Genomic DNA, 13,082 nt, shown 5'->3' on the forward strand with positions numbered 1-13,082 from the left:
CCAGCAGAGCTGCTTTTAACTCAAGGACCAAACTGCATGATCCAGAAACTCTTGGGACTGCATTTCCCGCAGGGGCAAAAGAAGCAAAATACACTACCAGATGTTAGTGTAAAGCTTTGACTGCCCAAAACTCAGGGAAACGTCTCTCTCTCTCTCTACCACCCCAGTAGCCCAGAGGGCTCTCTGGGTAGTACAAACATTTTTTGACATGCATAATTTAATTGATGTAATTTAATTAAAACATTTCTATCCCTTCCTTTGCAACAAGCCTCAGGACGGCTTAGAGAAAATGAGGAAATTCCCAAGTGATTGGTGGTTTGCTGGGAAAGGGGTGGAGCCAGTGGAGGGGGCATGGCCATATGGGCCAACACCCTCTCCTTTACATCAGGGATGATTCTCCAGGATTCTTACTCTTTGCGAACATCGTCTGTTGCCCAGGAAGCTGCATTCTCCCTATGCATGGAGAAAAAAATTGTATCCGAAGGACTTAACAAGTAGCAATCAGGGCTGCTACAAACTGTTCCCTTGCATCCACCTATAATCCCCTCTTCAGATCTCTTTACTCTCAGAAGACCAAATTAAGCAACTTTTAAATGGACAGAGTTTTTTTCTTTTTAACTGGGTACCAGCAGCTTTTATGCTCTTGCTCTTGCTCTCGCCCCGTTCTCAACAACAGCTGCTGAGCACTTAGGACTGTTGTTGAACTGAGACTGGGAGACCTTCGATTTCTCAGTGACTTGCAACTGGACTTTGCTGCCTTAAATGCCCTGGCATTCTGGCAGGGCTGTACCACTTCAGGTTGCAGGGTAGTCTTTTGCCCTGATTTGATATGCAGCATTTCCATGAAGGAACATTGAAACACTGACTCTGTTCTCTGTAGTTTGCATTGTATATTTTGATGCACAGTCATTTGCCTGCTTAGATGGAAGCAAATCTTTCAACTCCCAGTATGGCTGCAAAATGATGAGGATGATAGGACATTTCGTATCTAAAGAGTCATAGAATAATTCCATTGCTGTGACACCCAATAGCTGGACTTCCCTGGGGGGCTCTTAAGTTGACTAAGCACAAATATAGGCAATTAAAAACCACCGTGCAGTTCCGCATTCAGAAAGTAAAACAATTCGGACGGGTTGGAAACTATGCCGATATAAATGCCAGGCAATTGGGCGGCACAGAAACGTTGTCAATAAATCACTCTGTTTTTCTAATAAAGTACACTGGCAACAAGCGAGAGGCGCAGACACCTGCGTGTGTGGCAGGTGCCTTGCAGAAAACAGCAATTCCCAAGCTGAGGCTCTGCAGATGTTTTCTCCAGGAGAGAAAAAAGACGACTTCAGGCCGTGAACAAGCGGAGATGGAGTGATAGCTCCGCTTTGGACAGCTTTAAAAAGGGATTGGGAAATCCAGAGGGAAGGAAGCTATTGATAGCTGCTAGTCCTCATGGTTCTTTGCTGCCTCCAGTAGGAGAATGCCTATGTGCCTCAGTTGCTGGGGAACATGAGCGGGGGGTGCTATTGCACTCCAGTCCTGTTGGTGGGATCCCACGGGGAGCTGTTTGACTATGGTGTGGAGAGAAGGCTGGGCTGGACAGACCCACTGGGGTCCATCTGATCTTTTTTATGTCCTGCCTCCCAAATGACCAGCTTGTATGAATTTTGACATGATGGAGGTGTTGGGGGGGGGAGGGGTCAGTTCAACTCTCCAGGTCTGTAGGCAAGACTTGGTGCAACAACAGCTTGACTCCAAATACAGCAAAGTCTCTTTATAATAATGCATTTTTAGGTTCCTTCATGCTCAGCCAGTTTTTTTTTTAAATTTGTGTCTTTGCAAACACTGTGAGAAAGCAGAAGACTTTGAAGGGGCCTCACACACCTTCCCTGGAATTTCAGTGTCTGATCTTTAGCTTGCACTTTTGTAGCAGCCGATGTCTTTCCAAAACAGATCTGCTTTTTGAAACAAGTTTCTGCTCCATCCAGGCAACCTGGAAACTGAGCGACAGGGCAAAACAGGGCAAACACAGACTAATTGGATGTCAGGAAATGTTCTTCGTCGTGGCCTCTGTGCCTCACACATATGGGTGCTGCGCCTGTGCAGTGCCTTTGACCGGAAGATTGATAGCTAATGGTTTGGCGGGAAAACTTCGCTCCCCTCCCTGCTAGCAGTATATACGGAGCGGAGTGTCTGCCATTTTCCAGTCTTTGCGACCGCCGTTCATTGTGCCTTGTGCGGCTTCGCTCTCGCTTAGATCGTTCCTCGTGCTCTCTTGCTTCGAACTCTTTTTCTCTTTTTCCAAGTTAGTATCCCTAGTTATATTGTTCTTATTGTTCCAGTTACTCTCTCCGTTTTTTCTCATTCTTCTTGTTCCTATAAAAACAAAACAAAACAAAAATATTATCTACTCCCGCTATACTATCCTTTTTTTCCTTTTTTCGCGATGGCGCAACGAGCGGCGTTCCGTGAGTGCGGAGAGTATGGCTCCAAAATGCGGACCCACACGACCTGTGCTTCACCTGTTTAGGAGAGGACCACAGGACGGACAAGTGCGGCCATTGCCTGGCCTTCTCTAAACAGGCCAGGAAGAACAGGGAGAACCGCTTACGTAAGTTCCTGTGGGGCCAGGCTCTCCTGGTGGCTAAGCCTGCTACAACCTCGGCTCCACCCGACCGCCGTCTGTCTTCAGCCGTTCCGCCGCAGCGTCCGGCCCCGTCCTCTGCTGCTCCGCCCTCACGCCCTTCAGGCGAGGGTGCTCCCGCCATGGGAGAGCAGCCTGTTTCCCACCCAAGAAACAGTGGGAAAAGAGGAAGCACAGTGGCCATGAGAAGCCGTCTGTGCACGAGAAGGCCAAAAGCGATAAGGCCGAAAAACCGGCTAAACAACCGAAGAAACCCGAGCATTCGAAACACCAGCACTCGGGTTCGGCGACTTCCTCAGTCCTGACCGCAGTCCTGGTACCAACGCCTTCGGGCCAGGCCATTCGGGCGGTGATGAGAGCTATTCCTCCATCCTCTCCATGCCTTACGGGATCGGAGCTGCACCAGGATCCACCTCGCAGTTCGCTCTCCGAGGCTGAGATTCCAGACTCCCCGCCGAGGGCCCGGCCCCCGATGCCTGTGCCGCCTGTTCGGCTCGACTGGAACCGGATTGTCCCCACCAAGAAGCCGGAGGAACCGGTCTTCTGAAGCCCATTCCGACGACTGGTACCATTCCCAGTACGCTTCCGCACCGAGATGGCCTGACCATCCATCCGTCGGCTACGACCCGGCTGCTAGAGGCCGATCCCCCCCACCAGCACATCGGGATCAACCTCATTCTACAGCCTCGAGAGAAGCGGGCATGCTCCGTCTCGGGGGAGCGGTAGATCACAGTCGCGGGGGGACTCTTCTTCCAGCATCCCGCCTCCATATCGGGTGGACTCGGACGAGTCCGAGGTCGATTCAACTGCACCCGATGCTGCAGTCACCTCACAAGGCCCTGCATCACTGGAAGAGCCACACATCCCGTTTGCTGAATTGATGTCCAGGCTGGTGAAGTCGCTGGAAATCGAGGTCAATCACCAGCCTGGCCCCAGCACCGATCGTTTCTACGATGTAGTGCGGGGCAAACAAGCGACCTCCATCGCTTTACCACTCATTACCACTCTTCGGCAAGCGATGACCCAACCATGGGACCTCCCAGCTCAACTTCAACCAACCTTGAGAAGATAAGAAGCTATGTACAGAGTTCGGGAGGGGGACATTCCGTTCCTCCTCCGCCACCCCAAACCGAACTCGGTGGTGGTGGAATCTTCTCAAGGCCGGGAGGCGTGGGGCCACACAGCGCCCCGCGACAAAGAGGGAAGGAAGATGGACTCCCTCGCGCGCCGGGTCTGTGCGGCTTCAGGACTCGGCCTAAGAATCTCTAATGAGGTGACCCTGGCGCGTTATCAATACTTTATAATGCAGCGCCTGGACAACATCATCGCTGCCCTCCCAGATAATCAAGGCGACCTGGCGCGGGTATTCGTAAAGGAGGCAATGCAGGTCACGGTGCAACAGCTATCCACAGCTAGACATCATGGGGACACGGACTCGAGGGCTCTCGTCAGCGCCATCTCTCTCCGGAGACATGCCTGGTTGCGTAACTGCAACTTTCTGGAAGAGATGAAGAGGAGGATCGAGGAGGTGCCCTTTGATGGGCCCGGCCTCTTCAATGCAAAGACTGACCACAAGTTGAAGAAGATCCACGAGTCGAGGATGACAGCCCGGCGTATGGAGATGCAACCTCTTCCTCGACGTAAGTGGTCATGGACCCACCCACAATACTGACAGCAATACCCACCCCGCCAACAGCCACAGCATCGTCAGCAACGCTGCAAACAACCGCCCCAGCAATTCCAGCAAGGCTGCCACCGCTTTGATGGAGACAAACACCAGCGCTGATGGGGTGGGCGAACCTTTCCTCTCCTTCCAACCCCACCCTCCCCCCTCTCATTTGGGGACCGGCTGAAAAGCCAACTTCCTGTTTGGGAGTCCATTACATCTGATGGGTGGGTGTTATCCATCATCCAGCATGGATATAGAATTGAATTCGACATCGTTCCATCATCGAGTCCTATCCGGTTTCTCCATGCTTGCCAGTAGGATTAGATGAGGTTCACCAACTCCTTTCTAAAGGAGCCATTCATCGCTTGTCTTTATCAGAAGGACTCCACGGATTCTATTCTAGCTATTTTACGGTCCCGAAACGAGACGGAGGTCTTTGACTGATATTGGACCTGAGAGCTCTCAATAAATTTATAACAGCAAAGAAGTTTTGGATGACCACACTTCAAAATTTCCTGCCGTTGCTGGGGAGAGAGGATGGGTTCGCCTCACTGGACTTGAGGGATGCCTATTTTCATATTTCAGTCCATCCACGTCATAGGCGTTTCCTCCGTTTCGCGGCTGCTTCTGAAATCTACGAATTCACGCTGCTCCCGTTTGGACTGGCCACCGCCCCAAGGGTCTTCACAAAGCGTATGGCCCCCACCTGCGTGTACCTTCAGCTACCTGGAGCTCAGATATACCCTTGCCTCGATGACTGGCTGTTGGTTTCCCGGACTAGAGAAGCATTTCTCTGTAAATATGGCTTGTGACTTATTGCAGGCCCTCGGACTCTGCATTAACCGTGAGAAATCTTCTCTTGTCCCTGCACAGATGATCAACTTTCTTGGAGCCCGGCTGGATTCTTCGGTGGCGAAGGCCTTCCTCCCTCAGGACAGACAGCGCACCATCGCTCGACACCTCCACCGAATTCGACGAGACGGAACGGTTCCTGCCTGATCTGTCCAAAGACTTGGGGGCACATGGCAGCATCCATTGCTCTAGTTGCATATGCCAAGCTTCGGCTTCGCCCCCTTCAGCTGTTCTTCAACAGAATGTTCCGGCCACAGACGAAGTCACCTACGACGCGAATTCGACTCCCGTCCTCTGTCCTACAGTCTCTATTGTGGTGGACGATATCAGACAACCTAAACATCGGAGTCCCGTTCTGACCTCGGTGCCCTACAGTGACTCTCGGTACCGATGCGTCTCTGCTGGGATGGGGAGCCCTGTGCTCTGGCCTATGCACGCAGGGCGTATGGAACCGACAGGAGTCCAGGAATCATATCAGCTTCCTGGAGCTTCTTGCAGTATTCAAAACACTACAATCATTTGAGGACGTGCTTCGCTGTCAAGCCGTCCAGATAACCTCAGACAACGTTGCCACAGTCTTTTACTTGAACAAGCAAGGGGAGACCAAGTCACCACCGTTAGCCCGACTGTCGGTGCAAATCTGGGAGTGGTGCATCCCGAGAGACATTACCCCGATAGCAGTACGTCTAGTGGGTACAGGCAATGTGGAAGCCGATCTCTTGAGCAGGCACATGTCCAAGTCGCACGAATGGGAACTGGACCATCAGACACACAACCGGCTGTTCCAGCAATGGGGCCTCCCAGACATAGACCTATTCGCCACCCGGCAGAACAGGGTGTGCGAGACGTTTTGCTCGAGAACGGGAATCGGACGGGGGTCATCCAGGGATGCCTTTATGATCCCTTGGAACGATATGACGTTTTACGCTTTCCCCCCGATTCCCCTTATCATGAGAGTAATAGCAAAGATAGTTCACAACGGGGCCACAGGACTGCTGATAACTCCTTGGTGGCCATGCCAGCCATGGTCCTTGACACTTCTTCGCATTTCTCAAGCGGAATACCTTCAACTCCCTCCCATTCCTTATCTCATAACTCAGTGGGAGGGCATGATCCGGCACCCGAATCTAGAGTCACTGAAACTGACAGCCTGGCGAATTCAATAGCAGTCAACGTCGGCCCGGTACCGACGCCATCTGCAGTTCCTACTGATCCTTTCCCAAGATCTGACACGCCATTCCACGCTGAGAATCCATCTATCTCCTCTTCGTCCTCGGATCCGACAAATATTCTGTCAGCTTCGCAAATTCTTCATCCAGACATCCAGTATATTCTCGATTCTGCGCTAAGGCCGTCCACTTGAAAATCGTACGTGGCGAAGTGGCATAGATTCTTTAGTTTCGCTGAATCTCACTCGTTTTCACCGAACTCTGCCCATAGATCATATCCTCCAGTTCCTTTTAGAACTCTCCCGCTGATCTCAAGGGGCGGTTGGGCATATATGGATGCAAGCGCTCCTTTAGGTAACCAGGTCCCAAGCCGTTTAGGGCTTTATAGGTCATAACCAACACCTTGAATTGGGCCCGGACTTCAATGGGAAGCGGCAATTTCCCATTACAGTGCAGGGTTCTTCCATTTTTTCTCAACCAAGAGATTTCTTAAGGGACTCTGCAACCTCCATCCGACGGTCAGACCACTTATACCTACGTGGAGTCTTTCAGTGGCGTTACAGGCACTGACAAGACCTCCTTTCGAACCCTTGGCAGCAATTGACTAACGTCTTGTTTCTTGGAAAACTGCTTTCCTTGTAGCAGTTACTTCAGCCCGGAGATCTGCCCTCAGGGTAGACCCTCCATTTTTGAACTTACAAACAGAAGGTAGTTCTGCGAATGGATCCGTCTTTTCTTCCAAAAGTGGCTAAGTCTTTTCACACGGACCAGGAGATTATCTTGCCTGCCTTTTTCCCGTCTCCTTCGAATCTGATTGAGAGATCCCTGCATACTCTTGATGTCCGGTGCTGTCTAGCCTTCTACAGATCGAGGACTGAATCTATTCGACATTCCAATAGGCTCTTGGTTAAATACCCGGAACAAAATCAGGGTTTCCCAGTTACTCCTCAGAGACTGTCCAGATGAATAATTCACACTATTACTCTGTCCTATCAGTTGGCCAAGATAGACTTCCCTACAGTTCCCCGGGGTCATTCCACTAGAGCTGTTGCTGCTTCCTCAGCTTTTGCGTCAGGAGTCCCGATCGAGGATGTCTGCAGAGCTGCCACCTGGGCTACTCCATGTACTTTCGCTAGGCATTATATACTGTGTGTTCGTGCGAGGCAGGACTGCTCCTTTGGTAGAGCCGTTCTTTCAACTATTCTTCGTTGATGACACCTCCCTCCACCATTTCGGGTAAGCTTGTTATTCTGCCCATACGTGTGATGCACAGAGGCCACGACGAAGAAAAGCAGGTTGCTTACCTGTACTGATGTTCTTTGAGTGGCCATCTGTGCAGTCACACAACCCACCCACCGGCCCCGCTTGGTGTCATTGGGTGGCTCTATTCTTTCTTCGGTACCGACCAATTTTTTCTGTTTAGTCTAGCTGTAATTTATTTTTCTGTAGAGAGCGAACGTCCAGTCTATCAAAGACTGGAAAATGGCGGACACTCCGCTCTATATATACTGCTAGCGGGGAGGGGAGCGGAGTTTTCCCGCCAAACCGTTAGCTATCAATCTTCCGGCCACAGGCACTGCGCAGGCGCAGAACCCACATGTGTGATGCACAGATGGCCACTCGAAGAACATCAGTTACAGGTAAGCAACCTGCTTTTACTGAAATCCTTCAGAACAGAGGAGAAAGTGCACACTTTCTTCCCTGAAGGAAGTCCTGTGTTAATTCCAAAGGGCTCTTGGCCATGATGAATGACTTATGGGATGGCCATAATGTGCTTAGTGGAGAAGCCCTGCTTGGCACACCGAGGGACCCAGGGCTGAACTTGATCATTGACAGGTAGGGCTGGAAAAATACCTTCCTGTGAGCCGGCATTGCTGGTCAGCGTTGCCAAATTGGAGCATTCTTCATTCAGCTCCAGAAGGAGCAATGCTGCACCGGTTTAATCCCCCAGACATAACCCACCTCCTCTCTCAGGCAATTAAGGGCAGAGAAAAGACACCAGATCAGAATTAATGGCCTGCTTCTGTTCACTTGCAAAAACACAGTGTGTTCTGAAGATACTTTGCAATACTTAAACTGGGGAGGCTGGTCTATAGATAAGGTTTGTGGTGGTTGTTTGAACCCCAGTTCGGTCTTTTGATCACTCTTTTTCCTGGTTCCCTCTCTCATGCACTTACTTCTCAAATTGCTAGAGCACGTGCAAAGGAAAGTCCTTCCTGTGGCTGCCACAGCATGCTGTGCAAAGCCGTCTGCATATCCTAATGGCCCACGCAGGGTGGGCCATTTCACAGACTGGAAAAACTGAGGCTGGGAGGAAAGATTGCCTCCAGGGCACATGCAGAAGGAATTCTTGTGGCTGCCTGCTAGTTGCACATATGTAACTTTTGGTTGTTAGGAGGATGTGTTGATATTTTCGTGCTCACCCCACCCTTTTCTACTCTTTGTGGTCTGTTTATTTTATTTAGCTGTGAACAGCTGAGAGTCACCGGGTAAATTTATTGCCCAGACCGTGCCAGGTTGCTTTGGTACCAGTTAGCATTGCAGTTGCTCTCTTGGCGTCGGGTGAGGCCCGTTCCTTGGTGTCCGGGCCTGGGCAGTCTGCCTGGGAAAGGCAACCCACAGCAGTGCGAGCGAAGATAAACCCTTTAGAGAGCTAAATGCGGTAACGGATAATCTGGGTGGAGTCACCTGGGCCCTGCGAGATGAAAAGAAGCTTTGGTGCTTGCAGTCTGAACAGCCATTGATGTTCGCACACGTACGGCATGCGCTTCCCCGGCCAGCGCAACGCAGTCACGCCTAAGACCTTGCTGAGATCTGTGCAGGATGGTCATGCTTTCGGTCGCTCAGCCCCACTGCTGTTCAGGTTGGGTCAACACTCTCTTGTTGGCCTCCAGAGCTTAGTTGGTTTTCAAGCACATTTCGGAAGCGCTTGAAAAAGCTGGAAGAGGTTTGCTGAGCACTTGCAAACCGGAGTGGGGATCCTCTGGTCTGAAGACCAGATCTTGCCCTTTTGATGCTGCAGTCTGGCCTTTTGGCAGATGGTCTCCCCAAAATCTGGGGCTCCAAATCCGGGCTCCAGCCCTACTGAGCCCTGGAGCCCATGTCTTGGGGGATCATCCTTTTGCGGGAGATCATCAAGCTGAGCTGAAACGACCTGTGCTTGATGCACCCCAGCCGAACCTGCAGGCGATGATTCTCTGCTCATCTTTAAATCAGGCCTAGCTATTTGGGATCAGCCCTGAAACTGCAGGGGCGGCACACTTTTTAGACAGATAAGTCCAGCAACCGGTTTTGGTTGCTGCTAATACTTTTTTCCCTTTTTTGCCACCTCTGAAAGCCTAAACATCTTTTTGCAGGATTCCCTGCTGCGTTTTCAGAGAACTCAAGAGTTATAAATCTGTAGGACTGAAGTGCAGTAGAACTTAATGAAGCTGGCGTGGGAAGCGAAAGCACTGCTTGCATCTATTCTCCAAAATGGAGATATTTTTGTCCAGCTATCCTCCTCCTGTTTTCTCAAGGAGAAAGTGATTTATGTTCAAGAAGGGCTCTTTGCTTTGTGCTTGTAAAAGACATGATCTCCTTGAAACGAGACAAAGTGTTTATAGAGTACAAGGAATAAAAACCTCAGACTGAAGTTTGCAGGATTAAACAATGTGGGAAGCCAGGGGGATGGTGGTAGGCGTTCCTGTGCCATTAAGAGGTGGGTGAACTTCGCATTGTGAGTAGCTGAGAGAAACGAGCACAGATCCAGGCGGCTGCAAGCAGCAGAACTGGGAGAAGCTTGATGCAAACTCTGCAGGTAGGGAAACGTCTGCAACCAATTTTTAAGCCAAAAAAGTTGGGGCGTCCGTTGGCAAAGTCTCTCAGTGAGCGACCAACCAATTTAGGGATGGCTGAGAATTGTTGAGAAGAATGTGCTAGCATTTGCATAAGAGCAAAGAAAGAACTTCAGAGCTGTAGAAATGGTATATGAGAGAAAGAGGTCCATCAAGGCAGGTGTTGGGCTTCACTCTCAAAAGTCTGGTGTTGGATGCTTTCGTTTTCAGCCACATTTGTGGTGCTCAGTTGAGGTGGCCCCTTTTTCCTGGCTTGTCTTCATGCCATGGCAGGCTGGTACAAGTAGATTTTCACTGGCTGGGTTCAGGCAAGGGTCGGGTATGGGTTCAAGTGTGGGCTGCCAAGTCTGCCATGGGTTGTTGGTGAATCATGGGTTCCCTTGCTGTCTGAACCCTGCTGGGATAAACCATATGAGCAGCCTATGGTTCACAAACCAGGAACAAACCATGGGTTCTCCTCATGGCTTGTTCATGATAGGCAGTCCATGATTTTTAGTGCAGCTGCCTTCGGACAACACAAGAAGCCATGGTTCAACGTCTCCCTAAACCCTTACCTGTGAGAACCTAACAGGTGAGCAAAATTTGCCCCTTTGCTTCTGCAGTTTTTCCTGCTCTGTGTTGATCTGGTGCCGCCGTGGTTCAGCAAGGTTGGTGCTCTCACCGGATAAATGGTTCCATTGAAGCCTCTGGCTGTATCTTAAGAATCCGTTTTAGGGGCGAGAATCTGTCTGATGCTCTGGGTTCAGCTCCCCAGAGTTTGGTCCTCTTTCCCAAAGGCTGTGAACCCCAAATTCCTGGCAAGTGTGCCCAGCACTCATGGGCTCTGTCCAGGGATCGAGCCCTGTGTGGCCGTCACTTTGCGCCGGGGCACGTGACAAGAAATAGGCCGCCACTTGTGCAATCTTCGTTCTGCGAATGCGTTTCTCCGGCCAGGGTCTCAGGAAGGGTGGCAGCCTTGCTCCAAACATTCAAGGCACATGTGTGTTGAAGTCTATGGGGCAAGGAGGACTTTGCGACCCAAGGGCGATGCTCAGGTTCAGCTTTTCCAGGGCTGTATTTTCCATTCTTTTCAGAGGAGCGTCCTGGGAGATGGGTGGGCTGGGAGTGCGCATGCATGTTACAGCATGGAGGACATGAGGTATACTATTACAGTGGAGACATTCGGTGCTCTTTCTTGAGTGTATTTGCGCTCTTCTGCTGTAGCAGATCGCCACCTAGAGGCAGTGTAGTGGAAAAGCGGGAAGGGGAGGCCCTTTGCCTGGCGCTTCAGTTTCAATGCTATGAGGAGACGGAAAGCAGGAGCAGCTTAAGCCTTGGCAGAGAACCTTTAAGACAGGGGAGGAACTGCACAGAACTGGAACACCACCAAGTTAAATTATTTGCAAGGGAAAGGGTATGCAGCCAAGAAAGGGGAGCTTGACTCGCTGAGAGTGCAGTCCTGTTTGATGGCTCATGCCTCTTCCTCCACGAGGATGTGCTGTTATGGGCACCCAGTGCCTGTTTGCTGGCTCATGCGCGTGGCATCGGTGCGCTCAGTTAAACAAGTCCATCGAATGGGTTCAGGGAACCTGATCCCCCAGACCCAGGCTTTGAGGATGAGGTGCGTGTGGGTTGTCGTTGGATTGTGGGTCGTACTTGAAATGCTGGTTATTGTGCTGCCTTGGCCCAGATGAAGGAAGAAGCCCTGTCAAACAACCCACCGTTTGTAACCCAACAACAAAGCATGGATTCTGTTCATGGGGTCCCGGTGGTTATCGAGCTCCAGCATGTTTGCGTAGCCGCGTTCAGGCAACGCGTCCCGGCGGCGGCTCGTGCTTCTGCTTCCTCTCTGGCGAGCAGGTTCCTGTGCTTTTGAAGAAGCCTTCTCTGACACGAGTTCCCTCTTCGTCTCTGATTCGAAGCAGTCCTTCGCAATGCAGTTCTTTTGTTGAGAATCTGGGCGAGGAGACATTTTGCGCTCTTAATAGCCATTGGCCAAAGCCGGAATGAGGAGCCTCTGCTCACGGAACGGGCTGGATCTGGACTGGGAGCCCCCTTCCCATGGTCCCTCCCTTTCAGCAGGGCTTCTGGCCCCCCTTCGGGAGAGCGAGAAGGCAGACACGAAGGCCCCCCGACTGAGCCGGTCACTCCTCCAGCGCCGCCACACTGCGTCAAGGGCTGGGTCCCGTAGCTGCGCCCCTCCCCTGCTGAAAACCCCCCTCCCCTTCCACAACAGGCTGGCTCTCGCACTCAGGAACCTCGAAGGGGCTTCAGGGGCTTCACTCCCTCCGCTCCCCCTGGTCACAGTCTAACGTTTTCCGCCACACAGTGCAATGTGGGAGAGTCTGGCGGAAAGGGACTTCAGAAGCTTTGCTTTTGAACCCAAACAAAGATTGCACTGATGTGCAAGCCTCAGGCGTTGCAGCAAGTTAGCCTCTCATATTTAAAAAAAGTTATTATAAAATATTATAAATATTTTAAAAATATTTTTAAAAAGTTAAATATTTTTAAAAATATAAATTAATTTTTCTGTAGTCTGAAGTGCCTGATCCTGCCCAATCTTGAAAGCTAAGCAGGTTCAGGCTGGGTTGAATTCTGCATGGCGGACTTGAATGTTGTCAGTCTCGCAGAGTGCTATGGCTGTGGGCAGTATATAAATGTAATATACTAAGCAATTATACTCAGTATATATATACTGAGCAACAGAGCAAAGCTCAGGGAACCGAGGTTCCATTTGGATGCCAGGAAGCACTTCCTGACCGTCAGGACCCCGAGGGTGTGGAATGGGCTTCCACGGGACGTTGTTGAGGCCCCATCGGTGCGGGTGTTCAAGGATAGGCTGGACGTCCACATGGTGGGCATGTCGTGAGCGGAGCCGGCAGGAGCCGGGGGTCAGACTAGATGGCTCGGGAGGCCCCTTCTGACTCGCTCTGCTTCTATGT

The 13,082-nt window shown here is 51.1% G+C and overlaps 1 protein-coding gene across 1 annotated transcript in view; it reads left to right on the plus strand.

Moving 5' to 3' along the window:
- The first annotated feature begins 3,713 nt into the window (after window positions 1–3,713).
- CAMKK1 (calcium/calmodulin dependent protein kinase kinase 1) overlaps window positions 3,714–13,082 on the plus strand; it is a 66,448-nt gene continuing 57,079 nt past the window's right edge. Inside the window, exons 1-2 of the mRNA XM_044430354.1 lie at window positions 3,714–4,275; window positions 5,384–5,540. Of these exons, the coding sequence (XP_044286289.1) occupies window positions 3,714–4,275; window positions 5,384–5,540 (719 nt within the window). The remainder of the gene's footprint in view (window positions 4,276–5,383; window positions 5,541–13,082) is intronic.

Source organism: Varanus komodoensis, unplaced genomic scaffold (assembly GCF_004798865.1).
Source record: "Varanus komodoensis strain SLA01 unplaced genomic scaffold, ASM479886v1 scaffold20_1, whole genome shotgun sequence".
Lineage (NCBI taxonomy): Eukaryota > Metazoa > Chordata > Lepidosauria > Squamata > Varanidae > Varanus > Varanus komodoensis.